We start from the raw sequence: 22,137 nt of genomic DNA, 5'->3' as shown, positions 1-22,137 counted from the left end.
AAATAATCGAGTCTTGGCAAGACAATTCAGTGATTGACATCATGAACATCGATCCACGCAATTGGGATCGATGACATGCATTAACCAATTCAACGAGCCTGACCACCCGATCCCGTTAGTCGCCTTTACGACAAGCATAGTCGCCTTTTACGGCAAGCATGGGTTGTTGAAGACCTATTCCATCCCGGATCTTCACGGGTCTGCTTAAAAGGTAAGTGCCACGAGGTGTGAACACTCCATAGGACAGCATCGGACATCATGTTGACCAGAGAAGTGACATAGTTAGTCAATTCCATAACAATTCTGGATTGACTTGACCAGGATTATTATGATAAAACCTTGATGGAAAAGGTTAGTTGAAAGCAAAATGTGTCACAACGTCGAAGTTCCTTCAAGAAAACCATCGTTTCTGGATAAAGAGGGAAATGATACTTGAGATAAGATTTGGACTGAGCGTTCCATTTAAGTTGACCGAGGTTTCGCGGTCGTCATAAAATAATAAGTCATATGAAATTTGGATCGTTCATTCACCTTTAATACGATAGCCAACGTTCTAAAATAGAGAGATAAATCATATGTGAGACGAAACTTTGGCATATCAGATGATTCATGAAATACGAAAACGGCAATGGATATGTGAGACGAGGTGAGAACCGTGTTTCACTTCGAGATATTCGACGTTTTGAGTTTCTACATGATTAGTATGCTTCAGAGAGGCGGATGGGCACCAATGTACCCTACCCTAGTCTGGAGCCGCGTATGGCAAGGAGGCAGAATAGATTTTCGATAGTTTTTGGTCAATGGTAGTGAACCTACCCAAACAGTAACGTACACCCTCCAGCGAAGAATACCCCAGACAGATAGATGAATCTGGATCCGATATTCGGTATCTGTAAGAATACGGTGTATGAAGAAAAGTGTAGATTTACATTCTAATATTTATGTAAATGTTTATTCAAATATTTATGTAAATGTTCATTCAAATATTTATGTAAATGTTTCTTCAAATATTTAAATAAATTGTTTATTCAAATATTTATGTAAATGTTCATTCAAATATTTTTATAATTGTTCATTCAAATATTTATGTAAATGCTCATTCAAATATTTATATAATTGTTTATTCAAATATTTATGTTAATTTTTCTTCAAATATTTATATAATTGTTTATTCAAATATTTATGTAAATGTTTCTTCAAATATTTATATAATTGTTTATTCAAACATTTATATAAATATTCATTCAAATATTTATATAATTGTTCATTCAAATATTTATGTAGATGCTCATTCAAATATTTATATAATTGTTTATACAAATATTTATGTAAATTTTTCTTCAAATATTTATGTAAATATTACAAATAATCCACCGGTATACGGGGTGCAAATCTAAAATTACTTTGGTCAGTACAACAGACTGAGTACATTCCGTCACTTATCAGGTGAAATTAAGCAGCGGCGGATCAATCAAACAGTTTGATTGGTGACCGCGCTCGACAAATTGACTCCCGAGTTTTTAGGGTTTTGGTCCTGCCCCACATTGACGCTCATGTAGCTCATGTGGCACATGTGGTGTCTCCTAAGGCAAGTGACTTTGTTCGGAATATACCTATGTTAACCTAGCAGTAAATGGGTACACGTTGGGATGAGATGGAATTATTGTTATTATTATTTACAGATTAAAATACAAAATGCAGCAAAGAGGGTTTGGGTGATCCTGACACAGTCAGGCTGGTTAGGCTCATCATCAGCTCAGGGCCCTTGCCCCCTCTACACGCAGACCAGACAGCGAATGCCTAGTCAAACCCACCGAGCAAAATACGGAGAATGCGAAGACTTCCTAATGCAGCCTTCTGCATTATTCAGATTGTCAGAAGGGCTTATTCCTGGCAGCAAATCCGGGTGCTCTCCCAAATGTCAGTCAACAGATCGGGAGGTACCAAAACTAAGGCACCGAGAACAATGGGGAGTCGGACATTTTGGTACTTGGGATGCAAGCGTGACATTTCGAAAGCGAGGTCCGCATATTTGCCATGTTTTGCCTCAATCTTGTCAATCACATCAGTGTCAAAGGGGACAGAAAATTCAATAATATAAATGATTTCATTGGATTTATCAAAAAGGACAAGACTGGGCCTGGATACGTCTAAGGCCGTAAATTGGCCTATTCCAAAAAAAAATGTATTTATCATTTTCACTGACGCACTCTACATATTCCTGGTCGTACCATGGGTGGACCTCTGTGTCAAAACCGCAAGCATGGCGATATATAAACACATCATGAGTTATGCATACACAAAGCCGTAACCTAACGAGTTGACAAACTAACTATTAAACCGTACTTACATATTTACCAATAAGTGGAGAGAAGATGACTTGTCCGAGAGCGTACGCGGCAAACACCCATCCGGACACCAGCGTACTGATTCCGCGTACCTCCGTCTGTAACATGTAACAAGCATAGTAACACAACGCAAGCGCTCCATCTGTTGTGCATCGGGCAATTCTACGTCCTCTAATAATACAGTATCGAAAGACAATAATTACAACGTGTTTAACAAACTTCAAGAGACAATAAAATCAGTTCGATATTCATAGGTGCAAAAAGGTTTATTTTCCATTGACTTGTTCTTTCCTTAGGTCCATCCAGAGTTGACACGTGTGCGCTGTTATGTAAATCAGTTTGTTGTAGCAGTATGTCTGTAACGTCAACACTTTGGTTTATAGCCAGAGTTTGACCTGTGAATAGATTCCCTACCTCCGCGGGATAGAGGGGACTCATGATGGACTCGCTCATCATGATGATGAAGCTTGTGGTACAGATGCTGACGATGACGCACTTGTGTCGCCTTGACAACCGTCGGTAGGAGAAGCTTCCCTCACCTTGGACCTCCTCCGAGGAATGTGCATCACTTTCATCGGTGTCCAGGCTGTCACTGCACGACATGATCTGCTCAACACAGGTGTACAGTGCATGGTGAATACATCGTAAACTGACATACAGTGCATGGTGAATACATCGTTAACTAACAGACAGTGCATGGTGAATACATCGTAAACTAACATACAGTGCATGGTGAATACATCGTAAACTAACATACAGTGCATGGTGAATACATCCTAAACTAACATACAGTGCATGGTTAATACATCGTAAACTAACACACAGTGCATGGTGAATACATCGTCAACTAACATACAGTGCATGGTGAATACATCGTAAACCAACATTCAGAGCATGGTGAATACATCGTTAACTAACATACAGTGCATGGTGAATACATCGTAAACTAACATACAGTGTATGTGAATACATCCTAAACTAACATACTGTGTATGCAAATACATCCTAAACTAACATACAGTGCATGGTGAATACATCCTAAACTCACATAGTGTGCATTGTGCGGGGTTTGCGTTCAATCAACAAGGAAGAGTGAGAAGGGGAATAAGTCGCTATAAACGATATTTTCTTGATTTGGGAGAGAGCCCGAAGTGATAAAGGTCCTAGGCTTTACAGCTTTGGTGAAACACACGAGTGCAGGTGCCCTGCTGACAAACTTGAAAACATTATCAGGGCGAACCGAGATTCTAACCCACGATCATAGGTTCCTGCAACGATTAAGGGACGCAACCCTGAACAGATTTCGGAGCCTTTTATCTGCTATACAGTGCCACCATAGTCCCATTTCCGCCTTTGTAAGGGTTAAAGAACGTTCGTGTTGGAGACTATTCCAGCTATATCACGGCGGCATGTGAACAGTCGGGTTTGGAGCAGGTCAACCAATGGTTGATGAGGGACAACTACACGCAATCAAGTAATCGCGATTCACTGCCTGACCACATGATTCATCTTAATCCCTTAGTTCTACAACAGAATACCAACGATATACAGCACCGATGTATCGTTGTGAACATTTATATCGATATACAAACATAAATAATGAATGGTATGCAGGTCGATTGAAATGAAAATACAATGTGTAAAACGTTTAAATGTGGATTGAAGCCGATGCTGCTGTTGGATTGGCGGACAACAAGTAGAAGTATTGCTAGCCTCTTTGATGTCTATCTAAATGGTTATTAATAATAGTATTATATAATGCGATGTCTTCCGCCATATTCATTGGCCTATTTCAACAGAGACGCATACTGACCACAAGTCAGGTCTGATAATTTACGGTATTGACTTGAGTTTATAAAAACAGAATGGGAATTACCCGGACGTGGTGTTCCCCCAAACCGAAGCCAATCAGATGTCCCCGTTTGTTGGAACATCATAATATTATTGTAGCTAACATAGATTGATATGTTGAGTCTCCTTTTATCGGTTTATTATATAAAAAACAGTTATACACTTTATATGAGGTGTAATATAACAGGTATAATTACTGGCTTTATGGACCTAAACAATACCAACATCCGTCAATTTTTGGTTTTGATCAGGTGCATAAAACAGTTATCGACCCCATATAAAGTCTACTGTTACATATCACATAAACTTGGTCGTGCACACTGCCTACCCGTGCCGACTTATATCAAAACACGTACACCATTGGACAACGTGTACTAACCTCGCTACTTCCGCCATAGCTGTTTTGACGGGAAGCGGCCTCTTTGTTGGTGTCCATTTCCGAGCAGCCATTTGCATATCACATCACTTCGTCCTGCAACACGACATAGTACATGTAGCTTGCTTATCTATATGTATGTACAGTGAAACTAATACAGCCCTGGCCGTTAATAAGAATATATCAGTTTACAAACCCTGTAAAAGAAGAGGTGGTTGCGGGTTTGTTTTTCTTAAAAACACAGCTCATTACTTTTGGTTGAATGAAAACTCATGTGTGAATGCTGTTTTTGTTTTTATCACGAGTGTTTCGGCATCAAGAAAAGTAGTGATCACGAACAAAGTGTAGCGAATTTTGATAGTGAATGCATAATGAAAATGCGACATTTTATTATTGCAAGCTACTATCGGTCGCCTCAATAAAACGCCTTCCTCGTCAATACAAATTATTTCTTGTGATGTGAATGTTATGTTAAGCATCATTTACGCTTACTTGAAAAAATACAACATAAAACATATATAAAAGTAAAAATAATGTATTGAAATAACCTTAACTAACGAGTAAAAGAAATGTTACCAACCAACATTGTTTGTTCTTCAAACAGGACAGGACTGGTGTCAAGGAAGATACTTGTATTGTCAAAAGACATGAATTAAGTTAAGCCGTGAATGAGAACAAAAAGGATGGTATTGAGTCCACAGTTTGAAAGATAGGGTCTGTTTTTCAGTAGTCGATGTACCAGCAAGACTAAAATCAGCACATAAAACTCTATTTAATCCTTCATAATGTCGCACTGATCAGTCAGTATCGCGTATGCCCACCATAGTCCAGGCAATCTAGGCCATTTTTTCACTCAACTTGGAACAAATTGCAACAGAATTTATTTCACCACAATGCATTTCTGCAAGGTCCCAGGAACAACATACTAAGAGTCCCAAACAATCCTAGTTTGGGAAATATGTCTAATTTGCATAATCCAATATGGCCACCAATTATCAATATATCTTCCATGCTTCAGATGAGGTTGAATCTTTTGATGAAAAAGGCATGTGTTGTGTTGCAAAATAGCTATATTGTGTTTCTAAAAGGTGTTCACAATTCCTGAACGTTTTCGACTTTTGATAAATCTACACAAATTCAAGATGGCCACCAAAAACAAGATGGCCACCAAGTTTCCTTATTATGAGTTTAGACTGTGGAATCGTTAACTCTAAAACAGTGTGATATGACTTATATGCATAATTATTACTTGGCACACTAACACAGAATACTGAATCATTTGCATAAATCCAATATAACCACCACATATCTCGTAAATGACATGTTTTGGCCAGTCTAAATATCAATATTAATTGTTATTGTCTGTACCTACATATTACCATGACAATAAACACTATGTTGAATACCAATGAAACACTTCTTTTTTTTTAATATGAATACCAGTTGGAAAAACAGTGTGTCCACATGAGGTCCTGCCAGAATTAATCCAAGTTGTTTCACAATTAGTCAATGAGTCATCTCCATTGTAGTTCATTTGCGGAAATCCAATATAACCAGCAAATACCAATATTTAAACGTTTGTTTATTTGTTTAAAGCCGCACTCAGCAATATTCCAGCTTTATGACATCGGTCTGTAAATAATCGAGTTTGAACCAGATAATCCAGCGATTGACATCATGAGCAACGATCCACGCAATTGGGATACGATGACATACATCAACCAAGTCAGCTAGCTTGGCCACCCGATACCGTGTACGGCAAGCATGGGTTGCTGAAGACCTATTCTACCCCAGATCTTCATGGGTATTTGCATATAAATCTAAAACATGTTCATTCAGTTACATGATGGTGTGATTCATGATCATTAGTACGGGATGAACAACGGAACAACTGTCAAAGTGAATGCTGTATCTTTAGGTAGCAGGCTTTACACTTTTGTATCTCGAAAGTCTCAACAGGTTTGTCACCCCCTGAGAGGTCTAGCAACTGTATATTTGTACAGCTTGTACCATGGCATACAGCAGTGCAAGTGAGACCATACTTCCGTCAAGTGCATCTTCGTATGTTACAGTCTTTTTTGAATTTACAGCTGATTATGTCCTGGAGTCCTGAAGGTGCTGCAGGCTGATCTGAATGTAATGGTAAGCACTATCCATCTATCATCTGCCATCCCCGCTCCAATAGATTCATATTGAACTCTTTCCACTCCATTATCCCGTAGTAGACACGGGGTCTGTGGTATCTTGCGGCTGCAGGGGATGGTGGCAGAGTTAGTGGCTCTACGCGTGATAGAATCTTCGTCACCCTCCCCAAAAATCGTTTGTATCATAAGCTATCCAGTCCTTCCTTCTTACATTCGCCATATAAGACACTAGTGCATGTTTACCTGCTTCGGTGATGACTTTTTCATCCCCAGTTTCTTCTGTTTGGCTGAAAATTTTAGCCTGATCACAGAACAAGGCATTATTCTTCAATGCTAGACCCTTTACCAAGCCAAACAGTCGAGGAGTGGTGTCACAGCCAAGAACTGTATGTAAAAAGAGCACATGCTCACATACATCACTGCCCAGCAGCCGCTTTGATTCCTTTATGCACCAGATCCCGTTCCTTCTTGAAGCTGGCCTGGGTTATGGTCAAGTCAACTGCTTCTATTTTAACATGATGAAGAAGGAGGATGAGCAAGTCTGTGTCATCTTCCAACAGGACAGTGTGACAGCGCCTAGTTTTGCATGAACCGTTCTGCACCAAGCTCTCTCCGGTTTGTCAGGCAATAAAGCGCTGTTTGTGGTTTGCTTTGTTCTTCTTTGTTCTGTGTTCTTCCTTCTACGATTAAATAACCATTTTGCCCGTGAAATAATCTCGCCAGAACAGGTCCCTGTGTTGCATCTTTCGTTGATGGATCATCATTGTATCCATTAACGACAATGTTAGCAGCAGCATATTTATGTACAACATATAGATGGTCTATAGTTAACATAGGTGATATAGCGTAGAACATCTTGGTCAGGGTAGCCTGTGAAGTAAAGCACTACCATCAAGAATGTTCTGGACATTTCAAGATACTCAGTCTTTCACTTGGATGGTGTCCCAGATAACATCAGCAAGGGTTGCCTTACTGACCTGCAGTGCTAGGGAGGAGGATTTAAACAATGCTGATCGGTGACTACAGAGTCACATGAACAGTGCTAGTACATAGATCTTGTATTGTACTGGTGGGACAGTTTATTTCACGAAGGAAATGGTCATTCGATCTAAGAAGCATTCTTGAACAACGCAAAAAACAGACAGCACTTTATTGCCCATCTGGGTGACAAACTGGATAGACTTGGGTGCAGTTCTGTACATGCAAACCGGGAGAACATTAACTTGGGTCTCTCTATGGCGGATGTAAGGAGGAAGGACGGGATAGCTTAAGGTACAAGTGATTTTGTTAGAAGGTGACGAAAAACCTGCAACATGCAGAGCCACAAACTCTGCCACCAAACAAGATACCACAGCCCCCTTGTCTCCTCCCAGATAATGGAGTAGAAAGGGTTCAGTATGGATCCATTGGGTTGAGGATGGCACATGATAGATGGATGTTCCTTACCCATACAGACAGATCACCCTGCAGCGCCTTCAGCACTCACGGACATCATCCGTTGTAATTACAAACGAGACTGTAAAAGAAGAGTGAGTGAGTGAGTTGAGTTTAACGCCGCTTTTAATATTATTCCAGTTATATCACGGCATGTCAGCTTAATGTGGGAGGAAAGCCAGAAGTGATGCAGGTCTCAGACGTTTACCACTTCGGTGAAACCCACGAGCACGGGTATGGTGCTGACAAACCTAGAAACATAATCGGGGCGAACCGGGATTCGAACCCACAACCATTGGTTTCTGGCGTGCCCAAGGGACGCAACTCTGCAGAGCGAATCGCGGCCACCCGTGCCCTCTGTAAAACAAGAAGCGCTTGCAAGAAATATGGTCTCATTTTAAGTGTTGTGTGCGGCGACTGCCATGGTACAAGCTGACGATGACAAACCTTTGGAGACTTTCGAAGTATAATGACCCTGCAATATCTAGCTACAGCATTCACCGTGACAACTTTGCTACTATTCTTCAAGTAATAATGTTCATAAATCACACAATCATGTAACTGAATGAGCAGTGGATCAAACATTTTCAGATTTATATCCAAATATTGGTTATATTGGACTTCCACAATTGAACTACAAGGAAATAAATAACAAACTACTTGTGAAACAACTGTTTTTTCGGTAGTAAATTCTAAGAGGTCCTCATGTGGACAAACATGAATGAAAACAAAACTTGTTACAGTGTTTGTCATGGTAATAAGTAGATACAGACAATAACAATCAATACTGTTATATAAATAAATATATTGGATTTATGCAAATAATTGAGTATTCTACATGCATCCTCAGGACTGTTTACCGCATTGTAGACGTTCAAATTACTCAAATATGTAATCAGAGACCAACAGTGTATTGATATTTCATGTCTATCCAGCAATCTCTTGGCGTCAATCTTGGAATTTTTTGCTACTATTGGGCAATGGTGACAGAGTTTCTTTTCTAAAAGTGTAAACTATACTTCAGTGAGTTTGTGCGCAAAGTAATAATTATGCATATAAGTCCTATCACACTGTTTTAGAGTTAACGATTCCACAGTCTAAACTCATAATAAAGAAACTTGACGGCCATCTTGAAATTGGCGGCTATCTTGATTTTTTTGTAGATTTATCAAAAGTCGGAAACGTTCAGGAATTGTGAACACCTTTTAGAAACACAATATAGCTATTTCGCAACACAACACATGCCTTTTTCATCAAAAGATTCAACCGCATCTGAAGCATGGAAGATATATTGATAATTGGTGGTCATATTGGATTATGCAAATTAGACATATTTCCAAAACTAGGATTGTTTGGGACTCTTAGTATGTTGTTCCTGGGACCTTGCAGAAATGCATCTTGGTGAAATAAATTCTGTTGCAATTTGTTCCAAGTAAATCCTTATTTTGCCATGGGAATCAATGCACGCCCCAACTCGACGACAGGCAGAAATATGAGACATCTGATCACAAGAAATGGTAATCAACGCCATTCTTCTCGGAGGGCATTGTCCTAACTGACCATTGTTATATACGCTAACTGGTCGTGCTCAATTTTGTCAGTGAAGGTGATCCCACAAGTGTTCCACAGGTGATTAGTCTGTTGATTGTGCTGTCCATGACAAGACGTTGTGTGGAGCTTTGTGTTATGTTGCTGAAACAGGGTCGGGAGATCCTGTCACAAACACGGCAGTACGATAAGGTAGAGAGACTGGTCAATGTGACTCTGTCCGGTAATGTTTCCTCCATGTCATATGTCACTGTCTAGCGGTGTGGGCGTGGGCGTGGGCGTGGATGAACAGTACATCGTTTATACCCATATCTTTGTAGACTGGTATACTGCAAGCGCAGCAAAAAATTTTCCTCAATCTTAAGTTTGATCTGGGTACTGTGGCTCGTGCATAACTCAACAAATTGTTTGGGTTGTGATTAGGCGATTGATTTTCAACCATTTTGTAACACCATTCGGGGTTTTGAGCCAAGGTGTCCAACTTTCTGTTTGGTTGTATTCGTCAGTTTACAAAAGTTATCATGCTATTGATGTCCATCATCCTCAATCTTAGTTATTGGAGAGTACATTTCTACAGCAGTTGTGAGTACTAACATGTCAAGTTGACCAGTGTTCTGTTAATTTGAAAAAAAACTGCACACTAGGCTTTTGCTACACATGGTGTTGTAAATGGTCTTTTGTTGTATAAAAATGCGTTATTATACTACTATTTGATTGTCTTAAAATCACCTACATCTGCAAAGTTACTATGTTTCAGAAAACAGTGAGAAAAGTTTGACAAGCTTTCCATGAGTTGAATTTGAAATGCGACGCAAACAAAAGAACATAATCTCAGCCCCTCAAACTGAGGAAAAAGAAATACCCTACCCCCAACCCCACTCCAGCTTTAAATCAAATGGCCTGCCCCTAAGTTTTCCACCGTTTTGAATACTAAAATGTCTGAGGGTTTTCTATTTTGTACCAACAAAAATGTCACGTACGTACAAAGTTTTTAACTTTACAATAAAAAGAAAAAAGTAATGGGCTAAATGGACATGATATTAAATAATCACCTATTCATCTACACGATGGCGGAAGGTCGAGGGTTTGATCCCCAGCCGCTTCATACCAAAAGATGGTAAACGTAGGTGCTTGTTGTTACCCTGCATGGCGCTTGGCATTAAGGGGCTAAAATAAGGAGTGGTCGGCTCGGAGTCAATATACTGTATCTATTGGTTTCCATGTTAAATTTCGGGATTGGGTCTTAGTGGGCTAGCAATATGAAACAGGCTTAATCCGGACTAGTTCATGCAGGCACGCGCACGCACGCGCACGCACGCACGCACGCACACACACACACACACACACAAACACACACACACAAACACACACACAACACACGTGTACGTCGCTATATAAGTGCTATAATCTTAACCTCGACGTCAAACCCCATTTCTCCTCACCTAAACCTCACCTCACCTCACCTCTCCACAAAGACTATATTTCAGTTCGATAACGCTAGCGCTATCATGCCACTTATGACCCCTTTCGCTTACAAAAGTTTTTGGAGCAAGTTCAAAATATTTATACATGAACAATCCTATGTACTATGATGAAGAAATTCATGACTAAAATTGACTGGATAAAGGGTACTCACACATAACGTTGCTTAGAAAAAAATAGCTGTCAAACGTGCACCGCAATGAATATGCATAACTCTCCGTTTAGTCATGGGATAACCTCTGATAACAAAGTGGTGTTACTTACCTTGTCGTACTTATCTTATATAGGCTATTATTATATTGGTAACAAGATAACCGTCTTTCAGGTAGCTGGTTTGTTTATATAATAAAAAGTCACAAAATTGGTTTTATTTTGCTTGTTTATTATAATATACTTTACATGTTATGTAACATTTATAATCATTATATTTTAAGTACAAAGGGTGTAAGTCAAAATGTTGTAATATAATTGCCTGATCGTATAGGTTATGCCACAAAATACACTTTACACTGTCTAGAAGACTCTCATAATTTCTCATAAACAAGCGTCAGGTAAAAAGCGACCTTCCTTGGCAAATAAACTGTATGTATTATTTTAGAAATAAACGACGAGGGGGAGTTGTTTATCGAACAATAAAACACTTCAGGGAGAATAAACCATGTGGGGCGCAACGATCACGACTCGTCCTCTTTAAGGATGTCGATAAATTGAACAAGCTTTTTATATATTTAAATAATGATGATTCGTTAAATAGAATCAGACCTCGGCAAAGTCCATTTTATGAGCATGTGGGTTAAGTTTGGTATTTCCCGCAACACGTTGGTTATCTGTACCTTTTCTCCTCATACCGATTGTCATATCTCTCACACTTTTGGATGCGATCGTTCGGCCACTGCGTTTATCTACGTAGCCCAGCTACATCTATGTGGAACAACTCACTAGACACTTGCCTCTCATTAATAACGTCGTCCAATATATAACGTCATCAAGTTGCGAGCGCATATTCGAATCCACGCTCTTCATTCCTCTTTGCGATTTATTGCGTAGCCATCTTTTATTTGTGAATGCATGGCAGTTGATTGTGCAAATGCCAAAAAGACGTCTGGATATAATATGCACTGTATAATATATACTCTGTAAAAATGAAACGCAAAAGTAGTAAAATCGTAAATATCTGACAGTGTTTCCGACATCCATACAAAATAAATACTATAATTGATCTGGTACTTTCTGCATGGATTGGGATGGATTTGTGTGGAAAGAATGAGATACTGCAGAAATTTGGTGAAAAGATAGAATAATCGCAAAAGCACAACCATGTGAGAGCCTGGCGCTGAAACACACGAACATGACATGCCCGTGCAACATCACTTGTTTGGCTATAAAAACGTTTGGTTTTTATTTGCATGACGTCACAATCCTACAGTAAGTGAACACCGAAAACATGCCACAACGGACGGAAGCCAAACGCAACAACGCCATCGGCGTACTGCGAACAGAATAATCATCTTCAGCTATAGCCAGGTTTTTCCAGGTAGAACCAACCATCATTACAAGACTGTAGAACCGTTATCAGACACACAACACGTGACCTTCCCAGATCAGGTTGACCACGTATCACTACTAGAGCACAGCGCAGATTCATTTGGCCACGTCACTTACGTGAAACGTCATTTTCAAACAAGACAACGCGCGGCCTCACATGACAAGACTGACAACAGCCTTTTTCAGGTATCAGACATACACGCCCTGCTCATCTTCCCGAGGCAAGAGAGTTAACTGACTTTAAAAGTCCAGTTTCCACCCTTGCTGAACAAGGCTGGAATTCCTGGGCTCGATCGTAGCGCCACCAGTGGTTATTATGAGTTATGTCCCTTCTGAGCCTCTCCTGTGGAACAATCCGATTCCATCACTTGCACTTGCTTTCAAACAAAATGGCGGCGCCCAGTCAAGACGATCTGATCGTTAATCGAGATCTATATTGTGATAAAACGGGTCTTACATCGAGAAGTGCATCAAAACACGCGAGCACCTTGATTAAAAACATGTAAAGGTTTGGAAAATATCTGTTGACAACGAGTTGGCGGTGCACATGCTTTACAAATCCTACAATCGACCGTAATCTGCGTGACAGTTTACGAACCGGAGTTCGATTTCGTTGCGAGATTTTGATTGGACTATGCATAGACTCGTTAGTCCAGCCAAAATGTAACTCAATAATACCAGCCTAGTTCGGCAAGGGTGGAAACTGTACTTTTATAGTCAGTTAACTCGCTTGCCTCGGGAAGACGGGTCCTGCTATGGCCCTCCAGGTGTCCAGATTTATCCCAATCGGACACTTAATGGACGACTGCGAGCATGTCAGCAACAACCACAGAACCTCAGACAGTTGGCACAAGCACTGCAGGGAGAGTGGGTGAACATTCCCCATGCCACATCCGGGATCTGATTGCTTCCATGGGAGGACTTTGCCAGTCAGATTTGGACTGTAATGGTGGCTACATGATTGAGAACAGATGACCTTCATCTTGAAAATCTACTGTTCCATGTGTGTCCTAATGACTTTAAGTCAATGACAATGATGTGTGCCAATTTTGAACAATCGATACCATCTGTTGATTTTCTATATGATATGTGAACTATACATTCTTGTTTGGCAGAGTATTAGTCAGACGTGTCAAATGGGCAACCCGGTGTGTTAGCTGATGTGATAACAAGATATAACTTCTATATCCACAAATTCTGAACTCTGAAGATGCCCCTCGTTCCTCTTAATGCAACTAGAGTTGCTATGGAGACGCGAGAGACGTTGTTATTAATCAAGGGGAAGCCTGAATGCACGCGTCAAAGTCGATACCATCGAGATGGACTGGCGATATGGGTGGCAGGTGTTCGTGTCAGTATGATGCGAATTACATCGCGGACGTTATTTAGGTCTATAATTACATGCATGCCAACAGACATGGATGATATAACTGTACAGCCTATCCGCATCACCTACACTAGACAAGAACAGCGTCAATTTTATTACAATAAAATGTGATTCATGAACTATAAACCTGGACAAAAGTTAAGCACCACATGATATAATGAATGATAACTTGTCACTGTTGACAAAGGTGATTGTGACAAGAATGGTTTTCAATCGTGAAGATTTGAATGCTCATATCTGACGGGGCAGCATGCCCAGCATGCCCAACATCTGTATGTTCAAAATCGGGCATTTCTATACGCTGTCTTGCAATGTTCAATCACTTCCAGTGAACACGACACGAAGTTGGATGTCAGAGGCACAATTATGGCAAACAATCGGAATGCATTCCATAGGGTTGTCCGACAACTCGGGCGTCAACTGTGCTATCATTACGCAGTAATCGGCCGATTGGTGAGAACGTCAATGCTGTGAAAGACCTGTCGCGGCCAGAACGACCTCCTGTGACGTCATAGCGTGAAGACAGGTCATTGCGTCGATTAGTACGACGACAGACATTTGCATTGAGTCCAACCCTGAAGCAAATATGGATACCCAATCGACGTCTGTCCACCAGAACCTTGGGGAAGTGCTTGAGAGCAGCAGGAATGGCGTCCAGGAGAGTCATGAAACTCCCCAGCATATTAATCGTTTTATCATAACAACCCTTCCGTGGAGTAGTGGATACAGCAATGGAGCTGACAAACCCGCATAGGTTGAGCAGACAGACCAATATGCTCGTAGAATAGGTAATTCAGCAACCCATGCTTGCCGTAAAAGGCGACTAACGGGATCGGGTGGTCAGGCTCGCTGACTTGGTTGATGCATATCATCGTATCCCAATTGCATGGATCGATGCTCATGATGTCAATCACTGGATTGTCTGGTGTAGACTCGCCGTCATATAGCTGGAATACTGCTGAGTACAGTGTTAAACAACAAACAAACAAACAAACACTATCTATTTGAGTAAACGTTAGCAGTCGATCGCATAACTGCAGAATTGGAGTTTGGTAAATTTGGCAATGTTCCTTTACAATTGTCATTAACATGCCCCGGTACAGTGTAGACATTGAAGGACTTGCATGTAGTTCCTCAATACTGCTGCCTGCATGTGTATGTTCATCAGTCGGTGGTGTCGAGGACCTGTCAAGGCCGACACAAATCTACACATGCAATCAAAGGGCAGCGGTTAATATTTATGTTCAGGTGTCTGTTACATCTTGCTGAATGATCCATTAGTGTGAAGGATTCCTATTTGACCAGCCGTTACCAAGAACCACAGCACTTCACAAGCCTGGAACGCTAGATTATATAACCTAGTTTACTCTCGACTTACACATTTTAAGCAAACTTTGCTGACTCATGGACAATACAGTTAATCATATAACGTCAACGGCTGCGAACAGTCAGTCTCGATTAGCCGACGACATAGTGGTGGAACTATATGAGTAGATCACAGTCAGTCAGTGATGATACAAGGATTGAACACGCGCAGGTGTATCACATCGTACCTTTGACTCGTTTATCCGGACATTTATCGATGCGTGCGATTTCACTTGGAACGCTACCCTCTGGTTTAACGGGATTTCGCTGATGCAATAGTAACTTTAAATTTAACGTCCCGCCGGCATTATTTCAGCCATATAGCGACGCTGATGCAATAGCGTTTGAATACGTCACAACCTTAACTATTATACTCTAAATGAAAATGTGTCTACACTTGTATTTGCAGAATGAGTGAGTGAATATGGTTTTACGCCGCTTTTAGCAATATTCCAGCAACATCACGGCGGGGGACACCAGAAATGGGCTTCACACATTGTACCCATGTCGGGAATCGAACCCGGGTCTTCGGCGTGACGAGCGAACGCTTTAACCACCAGGTTACCCGACCGCCCCTTGCAGAATGATAGGCCAGGGGTTCATATTACAATTATTATGACAAGGTATGAGTATATATACTTTTTAACAGAGCACGGTAAACATAGACATCAATATTTGGTCTCTTGCAAAAATAGACACAGGGATGAGTAGTTTGTACATTGCCAAGAAATATGCATGTTGTTTCTTAATTCAAAATAACTGTAACATGTAAGAATACAGTGAAATTCATCTTCTACACTCTTCAAAGTACATAATGTACATGGTTTAGTCTGGTATTTGAGCGAGGCCTCGGTGAGTCCTATTCCCTTCCAACCAATTCATGTGTACCGTCAATCTGATAATATCTTATCATTTAGATAGGAACGTTTATGTTAAAAATACAGTAACTTGCGGTACAAGTCAAAGTACGGTATTGTTCAAGACATCATTCTGGCCACTGATGTGTCGAATTTAGAAACGTCCTCCAAATGCGACAAATTTAGAAACGTCTATCATAAAACGTGTTGAATGTTTTACTGAGGCTTGGGTGCCGTATGTCCGAGCAAACAACGATTGCACAAGATTCGTATAACTTACGATGTCTTGAAATTCCCGATTTAAACACACACACACAACACACATATACGCACACACAAAACACACATACATACACACACAACACAAACATACACACACGCAATCAAGCACGCACGCTCGAACAAAACACATACACAAAACATGCACACACAAACACACTTGAATCCACACTCAGACATAAGCCTGTAATCTCACTTGCAGCTGTATGTGGATCAACTATATCAAGGCATTTTTCAGGACAGATTCTCGTACGTAGACAGTTACACGTACAGTTTGCACTAGACTAACATCTAGTCTCTGAAATGAACTGTTTTACAGAAGAAAAAAAAAAAGTTGTTAATTTATAGTTAAAATTAATATAAAGGATCCTGGATACTCTTCATTTTCTATTCTGCAGTAATCTAGACTTGCCAAATATTATAGACCTGCATGGGCTGTATTTGATATATTTGTTTCAGGGTCTGCGTGACAGGCTAAGCTTGCACACACAATGACCAATAGTACATGTATGCATGCAGCTCTGTGTCCCTGCTGAGGTGCTTGTCAAACTGATCATATCAGTGGCACGGGCTGTACCCGCGTCAGCGAGTGTAATTGCTGCAGGTGGCTCGCGGAAGGTCAGTCGGACCTGCCACTGTCCCATATCTGACGTAATGCTGCAGTATTCCTGATAAAATGCTTGAAATAAATAAAACTTTATAATCAAATTATCATGGGAGTCCGCCTTCCCTGAAACCTCTCAGCTCACTAAATATTACCTTTCGATCGGCTACCTTCAGATTCAGTTTCCAGTTAATGTGGGACAGCATCACCCAGTCGGTCATTATGTTCTCTTTCAGAACAAATATAGATCGCCTTCCTCCACATTCAGTTTCCAGTTAATGTGGGACAGCATCACCCAGTCGGTCATTGTGTTCTCTTTCAGAACAAATATAGATCGCCTTCCTCCACATTCAGTTTCCAGTTAATGTGGGACAGCATCACCCAGTCGGTCATTGTGTTCTCTTTCAGAACAAATATAGATCGCCTTCCTCCACATTCAGTTTCCAGTTAATGTGGGACAGCATCACCCAGTCGGTCATTGTGTTCTCTTTCAGAACAAATATAGATCGCCTTCCTCCACATTCAGTTTCCAGTTAATGTGGGAGAGCATCACCCAGTCGGTCATTGTGTTCTCTTTCAGAACAAATATAGATCGCCTTCCTCCACATTCAGTTTCCAGTTAATGTGGGACAGCATCACCCAGTCGGTCATTGTGTTCTCTTTCAGAACAAATATAGATCGCCTTCCTCCACATTCAAACTTGACGCTAATGTATATGGGCCTTTAGACTGAATCAAATATTATAGGAAAGGCGTTATACTCCTTTAAAGAAGACAAGTTGTGCCTTAGCAATTGTAGCAAGCCCGTATATCAATAATAATAATAATAATAATAATAATAATGATAATAAGATAATAATACCAAAACAAAAAATAGTAACAACAACAACGTGAGTATGGTGGAGTGTCAACCGACAATAGTTTGACTTTCTTCAGTTGAATGAGTCGTGTGAATCGGGCTTAGTGTTTGAACATGTTATCACAGTATTGAAGCGTACAAACAACTGTCCGAAGATACCCTGAATAAACACGGACAAAGACGCTATATATATAGCTACTTCTGTACAGGCCGGAGCTGATGCAACACATACAACGTGTGCTTCGCTGAACAATCACAGGCGATGTTTACACCAAGACACATATACATGTGAGAAATGTCTACACATATTTCATGCGTACACTTGATCAATCAGCCATAGAACATTATGCATTTTCCACACTGAGGAGAATACCACTAAACGTTACTCACCGAGTCATGCGGCTACACCGTGGTGAGAATCGGGTCCCAATGGTCAAGGTCCACTTTTGTATACAAAGTGGACGTACACGCTACAGTAAACAGCTCGACTTGCAGGTTAAGGCTGTCACGATCACATGTGTGCAGACATGAGTAATCAGGTGTAAACAGCATGGGCTGTATTTGGGCGACCATAACCATCCACATGTCACTGTATATATGATAGATGATCGGTAATTTAAACGCCTCTGGTAAGGTAGCGTAAGCGGGAAAACGTTTTCTCATTTCTAGATTACATTGTTCATATATCATTTCTAAATGCAACTCTTGGTCCCATATTGTATTAAAGCGAGTGGTGGCATATACCAGAGACCATATAATATTATATGGTCTCTGCATATACTCTGATGTACTGTTTTGAAATAAAAGAGACACATTGTTGTGATAGGAATGAGTTATACCAGTTAGGGCCGGTATTGTTAATAGACAGGAGTAAAACCAGTTGATGCCGGTATTGATGGGACAGACCTGGCAGTACAGTGCCAGTACATGCCGGATTTGTGACAATGTTATAAATGAGTTTTACTGACACCTGGTATTATAAGTATTTGATAGTGACTCGTGAACACGTACTCATGATTAAATAGTCGGAATCGCCTCTGTTTCGGAATATGGAAAGGGTTTTGTCGCTTTTCTTAAACACAAATAAATGCCGTTAACGTTGTGAGATATGGCAACTATATACCAAATGGTGTTGGTATTGATGTGAGATATGCCATTTTTTCTTTATAAAAACCAAATGGTATCGGTATTGATGTGAGATATGATAGCTATGTACCAAATGGTGTCGGTATTGATGTGATATGTGACAACTATATATCACATGGTGCCGTCATTGATAGTACATATGACAACTTAACATCGAATAGTGCCGCGTTTGCCGGCTGTTTCAATCCATATTTCTTGAACTGTTTAACTTCTGTACATCACACACATACTGGGGGCATGGGTGGCCCAATCGACAAAGTTCCGCATTTCGCTGTGCAGAGTTGCGTCCCTTAGGCGTGTCAGAAACCTGTGTTCGTTAGTTCGAATCCCACATTCACCCTCATTATGTTTCTAGGTTTGTCACACCCGTGATTGTAATGTGATATTACTCATACCCTCCTACAAACATTCGAATGTATTGACTCTGTATATATCTTCTTAAAAATAATTTTAAATTTCGACATTTGTCTACGAACTAAGACCAGTATATCAACAAGCCTGTCCCTTAACTTCCCCTGCCACGCCAGTTTATGTCTGGTTTTGCTTCCACGACTAAAACATTTGCTCAAACACAACAGAGTGCAGATAACACATGTGACATACCCGGGTTCCGTCTGAATACCCTCGTGTCATAATAACACACACTGACATTCCACGTTTGGGCGGTCTGACTATACACACATGCCTGCTGATAAAGCAACAGAGTTTGGGCTCGTGACCAGATATGGGAAGGCTGTATGCGGGATAATACAATGATAACAGCAGCTCATGTCCCAGGTCCCTCACCAAACTGCCATGACGTAAGAGGGGTTTGAGAGGGAGGGGTTAAAATATGGGACGCTGAGAACATGGATGGCGCATTTTGGACCAGGTGATCCTCAATTGTCTTTTTCCGAAATGGGATTTATATATTTGAAGGGTGTGAAGGGAGGGGGTAGCATCTAGCATCGTGAATTGAGGCACTTCAAATACATCGGATTATTATTTGGCCAAACCTAAAGACGTTATGACGGCTCTGTCCTCCCATAATCCCAAGGATTTTAAACAATCTTATACATATAAACCAACCATATTCAAGACTCACAGACAACAAAGATATTATAAACACCATTGCCATGCTGTCATTTTGATCTGTTTTGATTTTTAATCTGATGTGCTATTTTTTTATCTCCTCTTTTGTATCACCGTTTGTGGTTTTAAGGCAAAAAACTGTCAAAAAATTCCGTTATTATTTGATAATATATACAAGTTAAACTAAGCCCCAAATCTATGTAAAAATAGCATGTACATGTATGTAAGCATATTCATGTACCTTTGAATGTATTTGATTGTCGTTCCGATTACTTGTGACCGCCTCCGTGGTCTAGTGGTAGAGCGTCCGCCCGGGGAGCAGAAGGTCCGGGGTTCGATCCCCGGCCGCGTCATACCAAAAGACGTTAAAAGATTGTACTTGTTGTTACCCTGTCTGGCGCTCGGCATTAAGGGGCTAAACAAGGACTGGTCGGCTCGGAGTCAGTATACTGTGTCTGAGTGGGATATTCATGTTAAACTGTGGCATGGTATCTCAGTGAGCTAGCACTATAAATCGGCATCAGTCCGGATTAACACAAACACACACACGTACATGCACGTCACTATATAAGTGCAATAATCTTGGACGCGACGTTAAACCCCATTTCACCTCACCTCCGATTATTTGTTACAAGAGGGAAACCTAAATTAAATCAGTAGATAAGCTCCACGAGGGGTGGATGGTGAGTGTGACGCTGCTTATAGGAAACTTCCAGCAATATCACTGAAATGGGACACCAGAAAATAGGCTTCAACCATTGTAGCTATGTGGGGAATCTATCTCGGGCCGACCGAGTGACAAGCCGACGCTACCCCCACCGCTTCCACAAGTGGTATAGTCCTGTATACATATAACAGCTCAAATACGATCACCAGCTGCAGGTACCTCATTTCAACGTTCATCAAAGTACGAACACGTGATAAATATATATATATATTTCAAGTGGATAAGTATATACAATTCAAGTAATACGGGTGGTCTGGAGCTCGCTGTGCAGTGTTGCGTCCCAAATGTATCCCGATTATGATCTTTGATCCGTCAAAGCGGTTTATATCTTAAGTGATTGCATTCCCTTAATATTAAGATAAAACACTATGGTATATAAGATATGCTGAACAAAGCGGCTTTAGGAGTTTTTCGCACGCACGCACGCACGCACGCACGCACACGCGCACACGCACTCACACATACGCACGCACACACGCGCACGCACGCATGCACACGCGCACACGCACACACGCACAAACGTGCGCGCGCGCGTGCCTCATGCGCCTCGCTATATTGGTGCAATAATTGCTTGAACGTAACCTTAAACCCCACCTCACCTACAAGAAAGATGGGACCTCGGGTTAAACCGATTTAAACTGCTTGGGAAAAGGAAGTGTACACTTTGATTTGACCTAAAGGTTACAAATGTTATCAAAACGTTATTTTGCTCAAAACAGTCGACGAAATGCTGCAAACATAAGTTCCAAAACCTATATGTCAAATATACCCGTATCCAATACATCCCCGTGGGATAACCATTTCTTGTTTGCTTCATTTTAGCCACCATCAAACATGGGTGTATACTTTCTTTTGCCCGGCATAACTCATCATACAACACAACATGATGTACGTTAAGAAAATGTGTGAATAGGTTTTGATAAATCCAAATTATTCCACATCAATCTCAAATATCAACACAAATTAGAATCACAATGAATATATGATAATTTGCAAACCAACATTTAATTTGTTTGTAGAGCGTCGACATGCGCTGATAACTGAAAATATTTATGAAGTCAATGTAAAATAAATATAAAAATAATCGTAAAGATGCAAGCGAATTGTGGTATGTT

The 22,137-nt window shown here is 40.6% G+C and overlaps 1 protein-coding gene across 4 annotated transcripts in view; it reads right to left on the bottom strand.

The window, feature by feature from the left end:
- LOC124143800 (MFS-type transporter SLC18B1-like) overlaps nt 1–18,629 on the bottom strand; it is a 38,803-nt gene extending 20,174 nt beyond the window's left edge. The window contains exons 1-5 of one of the 4 annotated variants that reach the window (XM_046512916.2): nt 18,469–18,629; nt 4,579–4,671; nt 2,763–2,954; nt 2,351–2,446; nt 817–890 (exon numbers count right to left, since the gene is read on the bottom strand). In XM_046512916.2, coding sequence (XP_046368872.2) covers nt 817–890; nt 2,351–2,446; nt 2,763–2,954; nt 4,579–4,635 — 419 coding nt within the window. In that variant the 5' untranslated portion in view covers nt 4,636–4,671; nt 18,469–18,629. Of the gene's footprint in view, nt 1–816; nt 891–2,350; nt 2,447–2,762; nt 2,955–4,578; nt 4,672–8,165; nt 8,185–11,337; nt 11,416–17,375; nt 17,395–18,468 lie in introns of those variants that run through there. The other 3 variants (XM_046512918.2, XM_046512917.2, XM_048401579.1) reach the window with 3 other exon arrangements.
- Between the last annotated feature and the right edge of the window lie 3,508 nt (nt 18,630–22,137).

This window comes from Haliotis rufescens, unplaced genomic scaffold (genome assembly GCF_023055435.1).
Source record: "Haliotis rufescens isolate VD_foot unplaced genomic scaffold, xgHalRufe1.0.p SCAF_1, whole genome shotgun sequence".
In the NCBI taxonomy this organism is placed as follows: Eukaryota; Metazoa; Mollusca; class Gastropoda; order Lepetellida; family Haliotidae; genus Haliotis; species Haliotis rufescens.
This window is presented reverse-complemented; position numbering and strand designations above follow the sequence as displayed.